At 46.4% G+C, this 20,893-nt stretch overlaps 1 protein-coding gene across 2 annotated transcripts in view; it reads left to right on the forward strand.

Moving 5' to 3' along the window:
- Positions 1 to 20,893, forward strand: part of Prkca (protein kinase C, alpha) — a gene marked incomplete at its 5' end in the record, with an annotated part of 403,718 nt that overhangs the window by 269,564 nt on the left and 113,261 nt on the right. For both annotated transcript variants that reach the window (XM_013503220.1, XM_013503221.1), the window contains 2 exon segments: positions 3,038 to 3,149; positions 6,603 to 6,731. In XM_013503220.1, the coding sequence (XP_013358674.1) occupies positions 3,038 to 3,149; positions 6,603 to 6,731 (241 nt within the window).

Here is a 20,893-nt window from a genome sequence, read left to right on the forward strand (position 1 = left end):
GCTTGTTCTAAACAGCGGCCTTGGTGCTTGTAAAGTATCTGTACACACTTGATGATCAGCAAGCAGATGGTGGTATTATGACTGCTGCTGTTGTAATTCCTAAGCAGGATCTTTGGCCACGTGTGTACTTTTGGGGCGTGAAGGACTCCAGGACTTGGTGGCTCTCCAGACTCACACAGGAGGTGGAAGCGATGGTTTCCTGTCTTCCTACACCTTCTACCAGTTAGAGCCTGAGGATGCCATATGGATGGCAGATGAGTAAGACTTAGGTTTTCCTGAAAATTGAAGCACATTGCCCGTGGGCCACATCAGTAGAGATCTACATGACAGTCGACTGGCAGGACAGCCACCCTGGGGCTGCCTGGTACACACATACTCCGGGGGGCTTGGAGTGAACTGACATTATTTATTTACTGCTAGTTCTTGATGCCTCATTTCTGCAGAAAAACTGATTGCTTCCTTTTCCCCCAGCATCTTCTTTGCCCTCCACATTGTAGGACACAACCTTCACTGTCAGTGTGGGTATTGTTAATTGGTGCTGATGCTAGCCTGTGCCTTCGACAGCCTTCTTCACATCCTGGACGTTGGGAAATTCAGTGGCCTGCGTTAAGAATGGAGGTCTAAGTCCATATCTCACTTACTATTCTCAGCTGCCCCTTACTGGGAAAAATCAGCTTTTGAGGAGGATTGTGATTTTTCACACCCACAGAGAAGTTTAAGAGGTAAACTAATGGCCTGCTTCAAGAATGTTGTTGCTCACTTGCACATATATTCAGCTAGCACCTGTTAGGTCCTTACTAAATAGCTGTTGAAGGAGCTTCTGGAGTGGTGGTTCTGTCTTTAGAGTGCCTGGCCATCTTAGGATCCCTGGAAGGTCCTGTTAGAACACAGACCAGAGGTCCCTTCCACCGAGTTTCCAGTTCAGTCTGGCCGTGGAGAAGAAATGTAATTTCCATTTCTAGCAAGTGTCAGGAGCTGTGATTTGATATAGGGAGGGCCCCTTAAAAACCACTGTCCCAAAGCAGGAATTGGCAAACTTTTCCTGTAAAAGAAATAGAGATACAAATATTTTAGGCTTTGGAGCCTGCCCCGTCTCTATCACAGCTACTCACCTCTGCCATTTTAGCCACAGAAAATAGGTAAGTGAGTGTGGCCATGTTCCAGGCAAATTTTATTTATAAAAACAGATGGTGCACTTGTTTCAAACAATTATGTCACAATATAAAAATCTTAAAAGTGGAGAAGCCAGATCTTTATTCTGGATACATCTCTGAAAACTCTTTGGGTGAGAATGAGATGCTGGTGGAACCCCAGCCATGGCGTTCATGAGCCGCGTGACCGGAGGAAGGTTATTAACATCTCTATAAAAGGAGGTAGTGGTTGTACAATGAAAGATAGGGAGGAATGCTGGCTTTTTATCAGATCTGGGAGGTGAATCCAGGAGTGTTTGGTTTACCCTTCTGTAGTCTTTAGACTGTTCTGCTGGGGTGGGAGGAAGCCAAAAGGTAAATCAACTTCCAGTTGAAGTCACCTTTGGAATTCCCATAGATCACCCACACCGAGTCTCTTAGAAAGCCAAAGCTGAGAAAGGCTTTCTTTGTTTTTCTTTGTCTTGGAAAGCACTGCATTAGAGGAGAGCTCAAGCATCATATGTCCAAAACTAAGCTATCAGTCTCCTGCCCTCCCCAGACACGGCCTCTTGGGGTCTTCCTTCGTTTGGTTAATGGCACCTCTGTCTTTCCAGCTGCCCAGGCCACAAAGAGTGACTCGGGAGGCTGAGAATGTGTCCTCATTTGGGGATGCTGAGCATGACACGGTTTTGTAGTTCAAGCAGAACATGAAGATTATTTGGTTCAACCTTCTCCTTCTACCTATTAGCGAACAGAGTCCTGAGAAGTTTGAAGCTCACCTCCTGTTTGTGCGTGGCACGCGCCTTCTGTGCAGCACCATTCTTTATGAAAGTCAGTTTGTTCAGTCCTCATCACAATGACAGAAGAGGTGCTACTGATTTCCCAGTTTGCAGATGAGGCAGAAGGACAGTTCCTTTGTCCAAGGTCATGCTTCTGGGCAATAGCAGAACTTGGGCCAAAACTCTGGAATCTGGGCCCTTGAACCACTGAGGTATACTGCGTACAGCATTGCCTCCCTGTCTGTAATCTCTCGTAAATAGAACAGAAACTTTATTTAGAAAAACAGATGTCTAATCACACCTTTTGCACTTCGTAGGTAACGAGCATTCGGAGGTGCTGGGGAAGGGTACCTCAACGCGTTCCCAGGTTTCACCTGATCTGACCATGCTGCGTTTTCCCCATGCAAATGCGAATAGCGCTTGGGACGTGGTGCGAAAGCAGCGTGAGGCCCCCTTGCGTGCGGATGTGTGTCTGGTTTCCTAGCATACTTTGTTTCTGGAAAACTTGTATAAGCGACTTCCTGAAGGATCCAGATCCTGAGTCATTCCGTTTATCTTTAAAAACAACCCAGCTTTGTGCCTCCTCTCTGCCACAGTCTGTTCTAGGCACTGAAGAGCCAGAAATATTGAATCCTTTAAAATACTCTGGTTAGCTGAATGTGGTGGCCATGTCCTAGCATTCTGTAAACCCTTGCTCAACTGACTTACCCTTTCTCCTTCATCACAAGTTCGACGCCAGCCTGGGCAACTTAGACTTTGTCTCAAAATAAAAAATAAAGAAGCGTTGGGGATATAGCTCAGTGTGAAGGCCCGGGGTCATCCCCACTGCTGTAACACAACCACAACAACAAACACTAACAGCAGGCCAGAGTGGATACATTTGGCGGAAACCTCGCTATGTGTAAATTATACTTGAAAAGGGAAGAAACGCGGGTATCTGTTACATTAAAACACAAGGTGGCAGGAAGTCACTGCTGCCCTTCGTGTGACTCCACAGAATAGTACTCAGTCCAGTGTCATCAAACCCTGACAGTGAGGATGGGGCCTGAACTTGGCTTAATCCAGAAATGTGGCCCTTTTCTTTCCTGGAATGAGCACTGTATTTTTTTTTTCTCCCCTCCTCCTCAGGACCCCAGGAGCAAGCACAAGTTTAAAATCCACACGTACGGAAGCCCCACCTTCTGTGATCACTGTGGGTCCCTGCTGTATGGACTCATCCACCAGGGGATGAAATGCGACAGTAAGTAAGTTTTCTTTTCCAGTAGAGGGTGAAGCTCTGCAGCTCATGTCCCGGGTTTACTGAGCGCTGAAAGTTCGATAACTTCTCAACACAAACTCAGTAAGCAGGAGAATTGGTGCAACTACAGATCAGACTGAAAAAAAGTGTAGAATCTTTCCACTAATCAAGTTACTTACCTAATTAGGAACCAAAAAAAGGACTTGGTATATAAGTTAGTGGGTGTCACTTTTTTTTTTGGTAATAGAGATCGTCAACCCCTTAAAATGCAGGCTAGTCAAACCCCAAAGAAGACTCCCCACCTCCAGATTCCACATTTGGTTGAGCTTCAAAATAAGCCAAGCAACCCTAGTCATTATCTTCCTGTGTCTCTAATTAGTGGGTGGACTGTGGAAAAATCCACCCCAGTTACATGCTCTCCTTAAAACTGAAGCCCAAATGAACATAAAAACCAGGAGAGCATCTTGAGCTCACTCATCCTGCCTGTTCATGAAGAGATCAAGTTTGTATCTGTCTAGTTCCACCTGAAATCACTGAGGACCAGTGGACCAGTGATGAGAAAGACACAAGCCCTTTTCTTCTGTCTTGTATGTCTCTCCATCAACTATTAGGAGGGCAGAAGAACAACTGTGGAAACTCTTCCTTTTGATAATTCTTCAATTATGTGATTCCCAAAAGCTTATGCTTTTAGGACACAAAAAGGCAAGTACTGAGCCTTGTTGCTCTGATAGACAGGAAAATGTTATGGCGGTCTCAGCCTATTCTCCTTCATTAATGACTACAGCAATGGCCAAAGCTGTCTGTCTGTTTCCTAGATGGAACAAGCACCGTATATAAAACTCAGTGTTTGTGAGAACTAGGGGGTAGAACTCTGGGACTGTTCACCTTACAGAGCCGCACGAGTGCAAGTGCGTTTGTAAATATATTTTTCACTATTTGAAAACTTAGAACACAAATGAGTTTGCGGATGTGTTGCATACCTACCAGCCTTGATAAAGTTAGAGAAACACTGCAAAGCTTATAGTGTCAGCCTCATGTATGGGACAGAGCTTGCAGTGGAGTTTCTCCTCCCGGCATGCACTTAGCTGAGGAGGGTCCTGGGCGGAGCAGGCGTGCTACCCTGCACTGTTCTCCTGCGCATGTTCTCTTCCACTGGACACAGGACTTATGGAGGCTGTGCATCCTTAACCAAGCACAGAAACGAAATGCTGAGGCACTCGGAGATGCTGTCTAGTCCACTTTCTGTCGCTATAGGAGAATGCCTGGGACTGGGCATTTGTAAAGATGAGAGGCTTATTCGGTCCACAGTTCTCGGGGCTGGGCAGTTCAAGAGCATGGTGGGACTTCCTTGTTGCATCGTGAAATGACAAGAGGGCCTCGCGTGTGGAGACAGAGCAAGCTGCTGGCTCAGATCTTTCTCATCTTACAAGGCCACTAATGTGATCCTAGGAGCCCTAGCCTCACAAAGTCATCTAATCCTAATGACCTCCCAAAGTTCCTGCCTCCAGATACCATTCATGTGGATTTGGGGATGAGGTTTCCAAACTTGGGAGGGTCACCTTCATACCGCAGCAGATACCAACTAATAGCTTTAGAGGTTTGTTTGGTTTTTTTTTTTCCTTAGGCCAGAAGAGTTATATTTGAATGTCCCTGTAATAAATAAATGGAATAATTTTAGTCTATTAACTAAGTGTATGCTAATGAAAAACATTCATCTGGTTTATTTATTAGGACCCTGCTTTAGATTTTGTTTGAAAAATGGATTCTACTAAAACATACTGAAAACCACTGACCCAGACCAGTACTTTTTTGTTTTGTTTTAAACTATTTTCCTTGGACTTGTAGCACTTCTGGGGAGAGGAGGAGAATGAGCAGTTGAGTGCCCCGGCCCCAGCCATAGCCTCATATCCATGCAGACACAGCCTCGCCTGTGTCTTTGCACCTCACGACTGTAAGTGCCTATGTGCAGCTCCACCTGGTGGGGAAAATGTTACCAGCTGCTTGTGCGGGCCAGCTTCCTGGAGTATGGATTTGTTTTGTTTTGGTTTGGTTTTTTGGTTTTTTGGTTTTTCCCGGTACTGGGGATCGAACTCACAACCTTGCGCTTGCCAGGCAGGCGCTGTGCCGCTGAGCTACATCCCCAGTCCCCCTGGAGTATAGATTTGAAAATGGAACTGAAGAGATCCCAAAGCTGAAAAGCAGTTAGTGGTGGGGCCAAGGGAAGAATTCAACTCAGGGCCCTTCCACCCCCCCACCCCGTTCCCTGGTGCCCGTACTCTCTCCAGGAGCTCTGGCTTTGGCCTTCCTTAAACTGCCAGTTCTTCAGGGCCCTTGAAGACAAGACTTGGTTAGCTCAAGTTACATTCATAACACAACTTTTCAAATGTCTTAATATTGGCTAAGCGGAGGCACAAGGTCTGGAGGAGTTAGTTGTGGAAAAGAAGCCCGACAAGATCCACTTGGGCAGCTACTGCGACTGCTCAGCCTTTCCTCGTTACGCCCGTCATCCTGCTCTCCGTGTTTAATCGTAGCAGATAAGTGTCATGCGTGATGCTCTCCACAACTTACTTTGCCGTGGTAAAATTAAGCACTGGATATGAAGACAGTGGGAAGGCTACCCCTTGGAGACTGCAGAGTAACCTTGCTAGCTTCTCTTTGAGGACTTACGAGGATTGCAATGACCGTCCCTCCCTCGGGAAGCCAGAGGGTGCGAGGATGGTAGAGCTGCGTTTGTAGTCAGCACCCAGGATTCCTTGCAGGGTTTCTTCGGTTCACTGCAATAAGACTGATCTTTTTTTATCCTCCCCCTGTCTCGCCCACATAATGTCAGCTGTAAGGAATGGCTTCTGCCAGCTGTATATTTGTTTTGCTGGGAATAATATTGAAATATTTGAAGACAGGCTTAAAATATCAAACCCAAGTTCACTTTAAAAAAAAAACAACAGAGGCAACATACTTACACCTTCTTGAAAACACAGGGTTAGTGGAGGAAAATACAATTTTATGAATTTCCTAAGATCAACCCACAGATTGTCACTTTCTCAGTGTTGAACTCAGCAAGGCAGAAGGAATTATTTGGCAAAAAGTATCCTCCATTTAAAATTTGCATATCATATGACTGTGTGTACAGACGATATTAATCAGTCTGACTTCATATACATTTACCTAGGTGGATTTTGTTAAATATTTGAAGCAGTCACAGAAGACGAAGTGGGGGTATTTTGCTTCTGTGAAAACTGAACAAATATGGGATGGGTATTTTAAGGATATTGTCACTCACGCAAAGCTTGGGCTGGAAGGGACATCTGTTAACCGTTCTTTATGTCACCAAAAACATTATAGCGAAGTATCAAGTTAGAGGGTAACGCGTTCCCACTTTTACTCCGGCACCAAAACACGGAGGAAGTGATGTGAGTCCATATGGCCTCCCTTACCCTTTGCTTTCTCAATTCACAGCCTGCGACATGAATGTGCACAAGCAGTGTGTGATAAATGTTCCCAGCCTCTGTGGAATGGATCACACCGAGAAGAGGGGACGGATTTACCTGAAGGCTGAGGTCACTGATGAAAAGCTCCACGTCACAGGTAAGGCATGCTTGTCCCGGAGTAGCATTTGTAAGGCCCGGGTCCTGTCGAGGGAGGTGGGACCTGGCCTAGCAGCCTTGACTGCCCTCTTGTAGCATTTATAACGATTGCATTAGCACCATCATCAAGCCCATCAGATGTGAGTTAACCCATCTCCTGGAGCCTGGTCTCTGTACCCAAATTCCCAAATACTCGGTGTCCTACAAAGTCACAAGCACTGTGTGGATCGGGGTACTTTGACAGCGTGACCAGCGTACTCTCCCTCCAAGGACAGGGGACGCAGGAAGCCAATTAAGCAAAGCGCTGTTGGTGCCAGTACAACTAGGGCAGGGAAGGGGGTGGATGGCAGATCCAGATGTGCAGTGGCATTGGGCCGTGACAACCTGGTGAATCTCCCTGAGCGATACAGCCACTGACCGTGAGCATGTGCTTCCCCTGTAGTAGGCGTGGTGCTGGAAATTTCACACAGGTTAGTCCTCACAACTACCTGACTGCTAGCCCCATTTTCCAGAAGAGGAAACTGAACCATAGGAATACAGTAATTGACACCATTGCAGTTAGTGAGCAGCGAGGATGAAACTAAAGCTGCAGACGTCAGAGCCCTGCTGCTGATTGTCACGCTGGCCAATTGTACCTCCCAAAATGGCCCAGCCTCAGGGCGGAATCCGCTGTCCATGGTGCAGGGTGCTCCCCTCTGGGTCTGTGTCTGCGTGCGCTCCCCTATATTCTGGTTTTTCCTTTGGCTTTGCCACCAAATCATGTTTCCTGGCACCTTAGTGGCCTGGGACCTATTCTGTGTCCTCAATTTGTCTTGACTTCTTTGCGCCATGACCCACTCCATGTTGACTCATGGGCTGAGTCAGGTATCAAGCTTGTTTCCTTGCCCTCAGGACTCCCTCCTGGCCCACCCACATGCTCATTCTTTGACAAGTGCATTCATTTTTATCTGAGTAATAAAGGTATTATATTTTCATTTTTATTTAAAAATTTTAAGCTGTCATATATGTTGGATAAACTGACTTTCATGCTGCTTGTTTGTAAACAACAGAAGAAAGGCTGGATATCATCTGTTTAAGAAAAAAATGGCAGGGGGAAGAGTTCTAGGAAAAGCTTACTCTGGAGAACGTCCTCACTTTTTTTAAATTAACTACCTTTTTGCCCAATGCTGTCCTCTCAGGTAAGATGCAGAGAAACCTAAGGTGTTGAGGTATTGCTAGGAGACAAGCCACACAGCTTGCCTACGGGTACCCTCATGGAACAAACTAGCTGGCAGCTAACGGGCAAGATGGAATTGTGCGTGAAATCCTTAGGCGAAGACCTTCTTTTGACTTTCGTGTTTCAGAGAAGTTCCTTTATTCCTAGCTACTCCTGTTGTACCCGTGCATGTGGGGCTGTGGCTCCTATTTGCATATCCTTTTAATTCAGCTGATATTGTCACTGGAGTCCACTCTGCCCTTCTCTCTGCTAATAGCTAGGGCCCGTCTGACTGGCATCCATGCCCAGAGGAAGTAAGGTCCATGGGGACCACAAGTTTGGCGCTGGGAACATTTTCAGTACTACAGCCCCTCCCTTGTTTCTCCTTTCTCTCTGTTAAGGCCCTCAGATTGTCAAATCCGTGTACTGGGGGTAGGGAGCATGCAGTGTCCAGAGGTGGTAAGGGGCTGAGGAGCACAACTTGGAGCCCCTGGCGGCTACACACTGCTGAGCCTTTCCTTAGCTTCTCCTCTCCTTCCAACGCTACCCCTGTTGGCAGTTGAATACCCATCACAGGTGAACAGTCAGGGTAATTATGGGGCTTCAGTGAGGCATGGAATGGCTTTCTGTAAGGCGAGAATGCCTGCATAGAGTTGCTAAACGTTGAGCTGTTGTTCATTGTGTTTCCAGATAAAGCAAAACACACAGAGCATGCTGGACCTGCCCTGCGCTTTCTCCTGAAATGAAAGCAGCAGTCACGTGGTGCTGCCTGAGTCATCCGGTCTCTTCTGTGAGTCCCAGCAGACTTGCAGATGTAAAAGTGCACAGAGGGGCACAGGCACCCTGGCCGGGGTGGCACAGGGGTGAAAGAGTAAGGTCAGCTCCCATCACACTAAGGTTTACATCATGCTAATTGCTTCCCCATTGCCAAGGAGGGAGCTTGATTCGCAGATGCAGAATCATCTCAAGGGATCGTATCTTTCGCTGAGTTGGACATGGACTTTTCACCCATGAAAGCCAACCAGCAACCAGTATTACTCACTGCAGCTTTGTAGGTCATGTCCTTGCGAAGTAGTTTAAAACTTTTGTACAGAGATATAGACGGACTCTAAGAATGTGATTGTAGTAATTTAATAATAATGCCTTATTCCATTCAGACTGCTATAACAAAATACCTTAGACAGATAATTTGTAAATAATAGAAATTTATTTCCGATAGTCCTGGAGGCTGAGAAGATCAAGCCACCAACAGATTCAGTGGCCGCTGAAGGCTCAGTCTCTGCCTCCTAGCTGGCAGCTCCTGCTGCACCCTCGTGTGCTGTGGGAAGGAGGACTGTGCCCCCACATGACACAGGGCACTGACCCACTCCCTGCAGCCTCATCTTGACAAGGGTGCTAGTCCCTGCATGAGAGTAAAGCCATTGTAACCTAGTCATTTCCCAAAACATTTCCCTTCTAACACTGTTACTTGGGATTACATTTCAACATACCCACTTGGGGAGGATACCAATATGCAGATCATAGCAAACAATAACATTGGCATCAGTTAACACTTACATGATTTCCATACAAGGGCAACTTTCGCAGGATACCTTATTTACAACGTTCCTACCAGCGTGTAGAGCCACCTGGCAGTGAAGCATAGTAATGCGGCCCTATGGTATCTGTGAAGACATTGATTTTATCCTTATTTTGTAGATGAAGAAACCAAGGCACGAGGAAATGAATCCACTTGCAGAATGGCAAATCTAATGATTAAATATTTCAATTATATTTTAATGATAGTGCCAATAAAAATTGGAATTTGTTTTTAAAATATGCTTACTGGGCTGGAGGGTTTAGCTTGGTGGTAGAGCACTTGCCTAGCAGGCCCAAGACCTTCTCCTGGGCCTTGATTCTGAATTTGATTTCCTGGGCCTTGATTCTGAATTTGATTTTCCACCACAAAAATAAAGTTAAATTAAATAATTTATATGAAAGAAATCTAATTTTAAGTGCAGAAAGTCAGATTCAACAAAATATAAGCCAGGCATGGTGGCACACGCCTGTAATCCCAGCACTCGGGAGGCTGAAGCAGGAGGATTGTTGCAAGTTCGAGACTAGCCTGGGCTACCAAGTGAGCTCAAGGCCAGCCTGAACTGCATAGCAAGACAGACCCTGTCTCAAAAAAAAAAAAAAAAAACCTAATTAGTAATAATATCTTGAGAACTTTTCATCTGAAGTAACTGCATATTTCAGAAAAGTTAAAAAAGTATTATAGAGTTCCTGAGCACCTGCCTCCCTTGCATAAGGATCCTTGCATAAGGAAAGTTTAACTACAAGGTGATTGCATTTTGAAATAATATCTGATACATTTGTGAAAAGTAGTACCTATCCTCACCACTAAGATTGTTTTATTATTTTTTCTTTTATTATTTTATTTTCTGAAACAATAAAACAAAATTCCGCAACAAAATAATAAGAATAGCAATAGTTAAAGTAGCGTGTATTGTTATCGTCAAAGTAATTACTCGGAGTACATCCATACAAAGATTCTCTCTTACAAAGAAGAAACAAGCAGATATTAGAACAAAACTTTCTTTTCCATGAACTAAGGAACTAGTAGTATAAATGAAACAAATTAGCATATATTAAAATACTTTCAAAACACTGGAATAGAAGATTTGGGGAACCATCTGAACCCTTCCCCCTTCCTACCCATCTATCTCCCAGTTTCCTCATTGGCATATAGCCTTTGAGTTTCTCCTGAAGAGAAAGCATGTGATATTTAAGCTTGTGTGACTGATTTATGTCACGTAACATACTCTCACTAGGAACTGTTTTAAAGAGCAAAGCAGAAGGCATCGGATTGACGTTGTTCCAGTGTAAAAGAACCGCAAAGTGCACCCAGTGAAACCCTGAAGAGTCCTGTCACACAGGTGTCATCCGCTTCTTTCCCGGCCTCTGCCTCCGCCCCACCAAAATCTTCAGGCAAGGGTTGGTCTTGATAAATGTGTTTGATGCCCTTAGCCAGCATTCATTGAGAGCCTGCTGTGCACTACCATTCATGGAACCGAGCGCCTTGTGTCCACTGTCGTATTAACTCCTTAAACACCCCTTAAAAGCAACCACTATCAACTCTTCACTTTTGAGATGGGCCAAGGCGCTGAGAGAAGGAAGGAAACTGCTCCAAGTCAGCGGGTAGAAAGTGACGGAGCCGGACTTGAGCCCAGGTCTGCGCTGGCTCTGAACCTCCCAAGCCTCTTCATGAGAGCACCCTTTTGACCAAGTAGTAAACCCCACCCCACGTTCCGTGAGATTGTTTGAGGGTACAGAAAGCTCAAACATGGGGTTTAAAGCTAGGGGGACAAGGGTACCAGGTGAAGGGATTAAAGAACAATCCGAGTCCAAATTATGCAGCCCCTCGTAGTACACCAGGGGAGGGCGTTCAGGGTGGGGGGGGTGGGGGCCCTGGGAAGGAGAAGTCCCCAGGTGAAGATGGAGGCTGCAAGGTCGTATGTATGAGAAAGGTGGAGGACGAGCACTCCCGTTGAGGTTCTAAATGGAATGTGGGAATTAGCCTGGCTTTAATGAGGACACAGACATAAGCAACAAGCCGTAATGAGCTGAGCTTATGGCCCAAATGCAAGCAGTTTCTTGGAAAATGCACTGTGTTAATTGCTAGACAAGCTCAGTCCCCATTTACCTGTATAGAATCACTCGGGTTGAAAATAATTTCCACAATAACATGCAAATTCCCAGTGGGAGTTCCGCCTTTGGGATGGAAATCACCATTCAGAGACCCGAGGTGAGTTTTCTTGCTCAGTTGGCGTGGTATTTATAGGACGGGCCTCCGCCTTCATGGTGTATTTTTATTTTTATTTTTTTCACCTTTGAGGATTGGTGCTGATGTTATCAAAATGGTGTGATTCTTTCCCTCCAGTAGGCAATTTTAATAGGCTTTCTACATTTTTGTGTACTTTTTTTATTTGGTTTGGAAGAGTGGTATAAAAAAGTTCCTCATGGGAATTAATTTTCAATTTAATGTTGTAAGTAAATGAAAAAGTATCATGTGCTTTACAGCTGTTTCCAGAACATGTCTCGCCCTAGACAGATCATTTTGAAGAAGAGTGTAGCTTTCTCAAATCCGTTAGGTTGCTAACTTTCAGCGTGCAGTTAAAGTTCTAACCTGAGCTCCCATGGGTGAGGACAAGACTGGCGGTGTGAGGCTCCTTTTTCTGTCTCACATCTAGACTGTGCAGTTCAGGGACTGGGGAGAGAGAGAGGAAGAGGGAGAGGGAGACCCGGAGGAAGAGGGTGACGGCGAGGGAGAGGGCACTCGCTCCTGCTCACAGGCAAAAGCACCTGAAACAGGATGCTAATTAGCAATCATTGTATCTAGAGTGAAAGCATGTAGAAGTACATTGGGTTGAGCTGGGCAGTGTTACATGTGTCTGGGACGTAGGTCCCACATGTGCCTGCTCCCCTCTGTTCTGGCTGGCCCAGTACTGTACTACAGTGCACTCTGTAGAGCTCATTCTCAGCTGGAAGGAAGCCCCTGTGAGGCGGCCATCTGATCCCCGCAGAGGTTCGGCTTCCCTGTCTGGTTTCTCCCACTCCAGCAAGCCTCATACACCTGTGCCCACAGCCACCAGCGCCCCTGCCTTTAGCAGACAGCAGAGCAAGGGAGATAAGATTATTCTGTCCCACACTGGAGTGTTCTTTCGTGGCTCTGCAGTCGGGCTGGTGTAGAAGCCCCATTGGTGAGGAGCCCTCCCGTGGTCTCCCTGCCAGGTACTACAGGTAAGTCACCGGGCATTTCTTTACGGCCGCCAGGAGCTGGCTGCACGGGAGCTGCTATTATGCGCCCTCCTACACTGTCAGAGCCAGAGAGGACTGGGGCTTTGTTAGTTTAACTCAGGAGGTAGTTGTGACCTCTGGTAAGGGATACTTCACCTGATGGTCTCTCTGTGTCTAGCCAGGGGTGATGCCAGCCGATCAGGACACAAGTAGCAGGTACAGAAAAGGTGAACATCAAGGGCAAACCACATACCCCTGGCATTTTATTGGGTGCCTAGGCCGGTGATTGTGAACCTTTTAGAGCTTGCAGTGATAACAACCCCCCGCCCCGCTGCGGCATGCGTGCCATAGGTTCGCCACCACCAGCATAGACTTGAGCACAGTGTCCTGTGATCTTCAATAAATGTAGCTGCTTTCCACTTGCCACCAGGTGTATGCCTGCAGTTCATTGCTCATCATGCACAGGAGCCTGTATTATACCTGCTAAATTCATCAAGCAGTAGCCCTTTGAGAAAAGTGGTGTCATCATCATCAGCATCATCGTTTGTAACTGAGGAAACTGAGACTCGAGAGCTCCAGGGGCCTGGCCAGGTCACACAGCTGCTGTGTGGAGCACAGTCCACCCTCAGCACCCCAGCATGTCAACCCCACTTTCCTGCACAGCTGACGCCGGGCTCTAATGTAGGGAAGACGTGCCTTCTCAGCTAGTTCCCTTGAATACGGACACAGCCCGTGCCTCTGCCAAAGCGTCTGTAACTTCATGTTTGTATCCAGCAGTGAATGGCTGTGGCAACTCTGCAATGGCTGTGCAGCTCCTGTCGTTATGGCTGTGCCACTGGCTCCATCGTGAGTGAGGGTCTGTCGTCATTTCCTCCACAGCCTCCATTTTCCAGGGTCTAGGTAACGCCTGGAAATAAAAATGGCAGCAGGAAATCTGGCTGAAGTCTTCGTGACAGTGGAGAGTTAAAATGGGCAAGGCAGCATGGAAAGAAGACCCTCCCCGCCTCAGGAGGCAGGCTGGCAGTATGCAGCTTGGTTGGGAATGCCCTTTTGCTCCTTGCCATTGCTGGCTCTTGCTTCCTGCCGCTGGCTCTCCTCCATTAAAACTCCTCTTGCTGCCACGTTCTAGTGTTTGAAGAAATCTTGTCTGCAGTCACCTTCTTTAAATTTAGGGGTACTTAATATGCAGGCACGTCTTTTCCTCAAGCAAACAGGAACCTGCCCCCAGGCTAGAAACATACAGCAGAACGCTTGCGTGATGTTGCATTCCAGCGCTTAGAGGTCACTGGATGTATCTACGCCATCTTCTTCCCTCATTGGGCATTCCTGCAGATCAAGGTCATAGACGTGTGACTCCTTCAGCACCCAGTGCCTCTCCTACCTCCCTAGTTTTATTTTTATGCCCCTACCTCTCTCCAGCCTTGCCCTAATTATAAAGAAGAGTTGCTCCCACTCCCTGATGCAGCAGCCGCGAGCTCTCAAAGGTTCCTTTCTCCTGGTCTTTCCTTCTGCTCTCTCCCCTGCTCCCTCAGGAACATGTTTTCCACACAGCTCCAGTTACCTTTATGAAGTTTCTTCTTATGCTTTATACCCTCTCTGAACTGGACCGCTTTCTCCTTGCACATTTCGTGGCATTTTTATGTGATTTCGATATTTATTTATGTGTTGTCATGCTGTACCAGATCAAAAGCTCTTTGAGGTCAGCATCTTATCCCGTGTCCAGCCTAAGGTCTCAAATCTGTGCCTGATGAGCACTTGTTGAGATGATGACGATGACCATGACGATGACGCCAGTGGTAATGCAACTAGACAAAAGGCACGACATGAAAAATGTGCCCAAGTTCATACTGGACTCCTCATCCCAAGTCCAAGCAGCTCTTGCCATTTTATCCCTATGCCTGGATCAAGTTAAAATGATTGTTTTAGACTAAGCCATGGAGTCACATGACTTCTGGGATCCTTTGGAGACATACACATCAGCCAAGACAAAGGCTGCATCCTCACAAAGAGACACGTCATTGTTTGTGTCCTGACTCCGGTACCTCATCCCGACCCACCGGTGGCCTGGCTAAATGTCAAGTGTGTACTAACTAGCAGCAGGCCCTCCTACGGGTTGTTATTCATGCCCAGTTCTCTTTACAGTGATTTGAACACAGCTTTCCATGCTGGGTGCTTAGTCACTGGGTGTCCGTGGGAGGCAGCAGGATTCTGGCAAGGGGCAAAGGGTTGCCAGTGTCATCTCGCTGGTGCAGTGTTTGCCTTTGTTTTAAAGTACCCTGGTACCCACACACGAGTGCTCTGACTTCTCTTTTCCTGCTTAGAATGATCCCAAGCTCCCAGATTCTTTAAATGAGGCTCTGTCATCCACCTTCTTTGACCCACAAAGAACTGCTCTCAAAGATAGGCCTTGGACGCTTGCATCCCTAGAAGGGAGATGCAAATTATTTCTGGGGCCTTGTTTCAAAACTACCCCATTAGCATACAGAGATGTTGACATTGACTGAGCAGGTCATCCTTGTGCAGGATTTTAATTGCTTCTAATTATAGGATTATCATTTAAGCACAAGATTAATTGCCATGAAATTATTGCAAGGAATTTGATCTTCTTCTAGAAAGTCAATATATTACCCAAGTGAGGACTGTCTTAGAAGCTTGCAAATGATGACTTTTCACTCACTCCCCCGGAAACATTTTTTTTAACCCCTTGATTGTTGAGGGAGTAAGAGAGGGATCTTACGGGGTTAGGGCAAAAGGGGAAATAAATAATAGATAAATGCCCTGTTTTGGTTTCCTGCCAAAGGAAAATTTGAATAATGTTCGAAAATCGCCAATGGAAGTGTCCCAAAATAAATGCAAAAACTTACTTGATCTGTGTCATCTTCAAAGGTGGCTAACACTGCTCCAGCAGAAACCTAGAATAGGCAAGATGCTATCTTATGGTGCTTTCCAAAGCTAACTGCCCTGATATCCTACAAAATTTTTTTTTTTGTTTTACAGAAGATTTTCTAATTAATGTGTGTATATACACGCTGTGATTATTGGCATCAAAATGGCAGAGAAGCAGCAGGCTGTGTTCATCTCAGCTTCTAGGCATTTCCACTTGGAAAAATGCAGATTTCCTGAGAAAGTACAAAATAAGTTAGCTCCCGGGGTGGTTCTTAAATATTCCCATGTGCATACAGTGGGCTGGGGCCACCTGCTGGAAGGCGTGCTCCAGAGCATCCCCACGGGGCTTTTCTGTACTAAGAAGAATGGGCCTGTGCATTCCCTCTGGCTCCTTTGGAATTAATGCAAGGCTTGTGGTTAATTAAAGACAGTCAGGGTCCCTTTTCAAGCCAAGACAGGCATTTTGCCCTAGAACAATGAAGAAATAACAGGAACAAGGCAAACTTCCTATAAAAGTTTTCAGAGTGGGGGTGCTGAGATTAGGAAAAGTTATACCAGGGAAGTATTTCATTGGAGGCAGGGAATGTGCCAGAAATGCCTGCTTCGCTGTGCATCAGGGGAAGATGGGCTTTTGCTTTGGGAAGCACTGCACTGGCCTCTCTGCCCCATTGTTGAGTCTCTCTCCTGGGAGTGGGGTACAGGGCATGTGGAGAGATACTTCCCTGGTATACTGCTACTCCCATTTTACAGCCTGCCTGGCTCACTACCTATGGAAGAATTGTTGCAGGTAAACATCTTCCCAGGGAAATCACATATGTAGTGACCATTGGAAACAGGTCAGTTCAGGCTCCTCACTTGTCACTTAATATGCAGCTACTTGGGCTGTCCTGAAGCCTGTTTCACTTACCCCTCCGCTTACCCTTCACTTACCCAGTATCACAGCGCCTCTGTCATCCTCAGAACTTCCAGCTTCTGAAGGATGCTGATATGTTCGAAAAAAATCCTCAGCACACTTGAAATAGCTAAGGTTCCACAAGGAAAGCATGTGGGAGCATGTTTCTATGGTAATAGGAGTGACCTGGGTCAGAGGATCCTATGGCATTGGCTTTAGAGTCAGATAGGTTGGATTTGACTCCCAACCATCCACTCACTGATCTGGAGTAAACATTAGGGATTGTTATGCATCTGTTAATAGAGGTTTTTTTCCCAGACACATTGAATGGTATAGTTCAGCAAATCAAAGTGTATCACTACATAGACACATGACTTCTTTCAGTCCTGACTCGTTCCTGATGTAGCTATAACCACAGTGGGACTCTAAGCACACCAGGAATATCTTACCTGAGACTTTGTTTTTCCTTTACCCTGCCTACAAGGGAGACGCAGGAGGCACTGGGAAGTCACTCTCAAATTTAGCAGCATCCTATAGGAGCCCGCAGTAGCGTAGTAAGCTGAGAATTCCAGTGTGAAGACATTACTCGACTATGGCAGTGGCCCTGGCACTTAAACTCCCTGGTTCCCCTTCCTCGTCTGCAGAGTCACAGGAAGCCTTGGAGCTGTGTGAACTGTCAGCTTACCTTCAGCTCTCGTGTGTCACTGCTGTGAGAGTTGTTTAGGGGAGAAAGCCCCTGGTACCAGACTCTCTGCCCTGCTTAGGGAAGCAGTGACAGTTGGAAACCCCAAGAACTCTTCAGCCAGCAAAGCTTTCAGCCCAGTGATTTTTTAAACAAGTCTGAAGAGCAAGTGCCTTTCTGTGACATTTGTTTTGAAGTGATATTCCCACTAAAGAGGTATCCCAATCGCTGCATGGTGCTTCTGGAGATGTTTGGGGCTGAATTCGGAAAGCACTGAGGGGGTCTGGCCCCCTCACCTGCCCCGTGTAGAAAGCTCTCCTTAGGGAGTGGCATTACTGGGTGGGACATTGTGGTTCGCAAGGGACAAAACCAAGTCAACCTGCTTACTCAGACAGAAAGGAAAGAAATCCGGGGTATCTTATCAAACTCAAGAGTGGACCAGCTGTGGCGCCATAAGAACATGTAGAACCAGAGACCAGCTTTCTGTATTTCATCTCTTCTTTCTACATATTACTATCTCCTTCTTCTCTCTCTCTCTTTCTCTTTCTCTCCCTCTCATCTCAGAAAGTTAGGCTTTCTTCCATCGCAGAAAACATGGCGCTACACAGCTCTACAACATTGCTTCACACAGTTTCTTCTCTGCTAGCGTGTCAGGCACAAATGTGAACACTCCAGGTCCGGATGTATCGGTTGACTCTGGGTCATGTGCCACCTCTGGACCAATCAGCTGTAGTAAGAGGGCAGAAAAAGTGAGGGCGGGGGCAAGGGAGAGAGATTTCCCAGGAGCAGGGTGGTGTGAAGCAGACAGAACAGTAGGTAAAGCAGTGCATGACCTGAGTCGGGGCCGTGAAGGATGTTGCTTTGGGAGCCAAGCTTCTGCCCTCTGTTTGGCGACCCTTTCCCGACAATGACTTTGTACATCCATAAAATTACTAGAGAGCACTGACTCTCTGAGCTCATGTACAAAGTTTGATGTGACTCATGAGTTCCTCAAACAAATGAACATACTCCTGGCCTGGCTGGTTTCCAGAAACAGCCAAGGATAAAGAAAAGATTTTGATTTGGTGACATTTGTGCAACGCAGCCACCTGGCATGTTCATTAGCCCGCTTATTTAAGAGCTGTAAAACGGCATACTGGCTTCTAAGTGTAAATGAGGTGGACGAGGTTTAGTAATTGCGGTGCCCGCGGGAAGCAGAACCCTTTGAAAGGGGCCACAGTTAGAATGTGGAACAGGAGGGAAACATTGAATTACAGCCCAGGAACTGGACAAAGCCCCCCAGTCAAAAGCATTTTGAGCTGTTGGCCTTCAGTGACTCTCCCCTGCGGCACCTCTGTCTGCAGGCCTTGTTTGCTTGGCAGACCTGTACCTCTCACCCCTGGAGCTTTGCTTTCATGAGAAATTCCAGCTGTGAAGATGAACCCGTTGACAAAATGCTAACAATGCCTGTGTGCTCTTAGCCTCTGTCCTGAGGAAAGTGAAGCTACCTGGCTCCCATTCAGTAAAAGGAAAGAAAAGTAAGGTGCATTTTATCTACGAATCATTACCACAAGGCCCTCCTGCAGTTAGGAAAATGATGTATTTCTGGCTTGGTTTGTAAACTATGGGCTTAATGCTCACAATGGCAGGGCGTCTCTCCATCCATTCTACCAGGAAGGATGTAGGTCGCAGATGCCCACCTTACAAGAAGCACAGGATCTTCATCCTGTGCATTGACCTTGGCCTGTGAGTTCTGTAACACTGGCAATCTTCCCATTTAATTTCTCTATTTGATGGTTTTGCCAATTCAGTGATTATTTTAGCAGCATGGCTCAGTGGTCCAGAAGCATCTTGGGAAATTAAGAATTTGGGAATCATCCTATTGGTATCTTCACTAGATTAAAAGTTTTACCTCCAAAGTCTTAACCACTAATCATTCCTTGTCCATGTCGGTTTGATCTCTCTTTAGGTTTGATGCATGTGTCTGCCTTGTGGTGGTCTAAGGTATTGACAGATTGGCCTCAGCAGGGAGAGATTCCAAAGTTAATGAGAATGTCCTCTTTTTTTTTTTTTTTTTTTTTTGTCTCTAACTATGGTTGAGATGATATGAGGCTTTGTCAGTGAAAATATCTTAGCTGACATCATATATTTAATAAATACTTGTCTTCACCTTTGTATTCTCAGATAGAGATGGCACTGGTAGAACAGATCCAAAGACTAAAAACAGTTGTATTCTTATTCTCTCTCTCCCTCTCTCCTTCTCTCCTTCTCTCCATCTTTCCCTCTCTGTCTCTCTCTCTCCCTCTCTCCCTTTCTCCAAGGACCATAGCGTTCCAGAGACAAGTACTTATGTTGTCTTGCTCATGCGGATTCCAGGTAGCCCTGAAAGATACATTCCTCTGAGAATCTGTTTTGAGCCTATTGTGGAGGACCAAAACTATATGGGAAAGTACTTATTCCAGCAGGTGGTGGGAACGTTCTGGGGCAGGTCATTTCTTCCATTTTCTGCAGACTGATGGAGTCAAGAGGCCCTTGCTGGTGGATGCTTCCAGGCTAGCCTGGAATTGTGCTTCATACTAGCCAGGACATTGCTGGAAAGGAACCCAGCAAAGATTACCAGAAGATGAGGTTCTGTCAGGCAAGCTGGCATGAACAGATTCCAGCTCCTCATCAGCCTGAACAGTCTAGGCGCCTTGTCGCTTGTATGGAGGTGAGGGAAAGAAAGTTGCTTGTCATGACTCTATCTCTCAAGAGTTTAGTTGGTACAAACAGGGTGGGGCAGAACCAATAAACAGTTCTGCCTTTGTCTGCCATGCTGATGTGAATGCTTATATTATTAGCAACTGCCTGGAAACCAGGCCTGATTTAATTTAATCTCCTGGGTTATTTAGGTTTGGCATGGTCTGTCTATTTTAAGCACAGATGAAGGGGAAGTAATCAGACTGAGGGGCAGGTAAGGGAGGGGCCTTCTGTCCCGCCCCTCCCGACCAGTGCTTTAAGCTTAGCTCACCTTGATAGAAAGGGAAGGACCTGATGGAGCGCTAGTTCTCATGGTGTTTGTCGCTGGTATTGTTACCTGTTTTGCTGAGAGGAGAACCATTCTGTCAGCTGGGGGATGGAGAGAGAGGGAATACTGGTTATGCAACTGAAATACAAATGGAGTGGTTCCCTCTGGTCGATGCAGAGAGCTGAATAATCACACACACACACACACACACACACACACACACACACACACACACACACACACAGCCTTCCTTTTCTCCTTTAGAAAACTGCCAGTCTCATCACGGGGTGTGGCAGTTCTTTCTCACGGGAGCATTTGGCTGCTCTGGGGTTGAGAAGCTGATTGGCAGGGTCTTCCAGTTTGGTGGGTGTAGCCTGAGTGAAGACAACATTCAGGGACTCCCTCAGTGAAGCGCAGGATAAAGAAGTCACTGAGTTTTGTGGTCTGGAGCTGCTGTGCCAGTCATGAGCCAGGAGCAGTATCCCAAGGCCACCCCAGCACTCCCTGCTCCTAGGTGCCCCGAGGTTGTGCATTTGGTTTGGTACCAAGAGTGATCAGAACAAGAGAGGTTCATGGGCCCAGAGAGCGGAAGGTAATGAGAACATCTGGATTTTTTTTTTTAAACTGTGGTTGGGATAATAACAGGCTTTGGTAGTGAGAAATCTCTTAGCCCTGACATCATCAGAAACAATCTCTCATCATAAAGAACATTCGCCCTGTTTTTTTTGCCAGTGCTGGAGGTG

This window comes from Chinchilla lanigera, unplaced genomic scaffold, assembly GCF_000276665.1.
Source record: "Chinchilla lanigera isolate Chin_1 unplaced genomic scaffold, ChiLan1.0 scaffold00077, whole genome shotgun sequence".
Taxonomy (NCBI): Eukaryota; Metazoa; Chordata; class Mammalia; order Rodentia; family Chinchillidae; genus Chinchilla; species Chinchilla lanigera.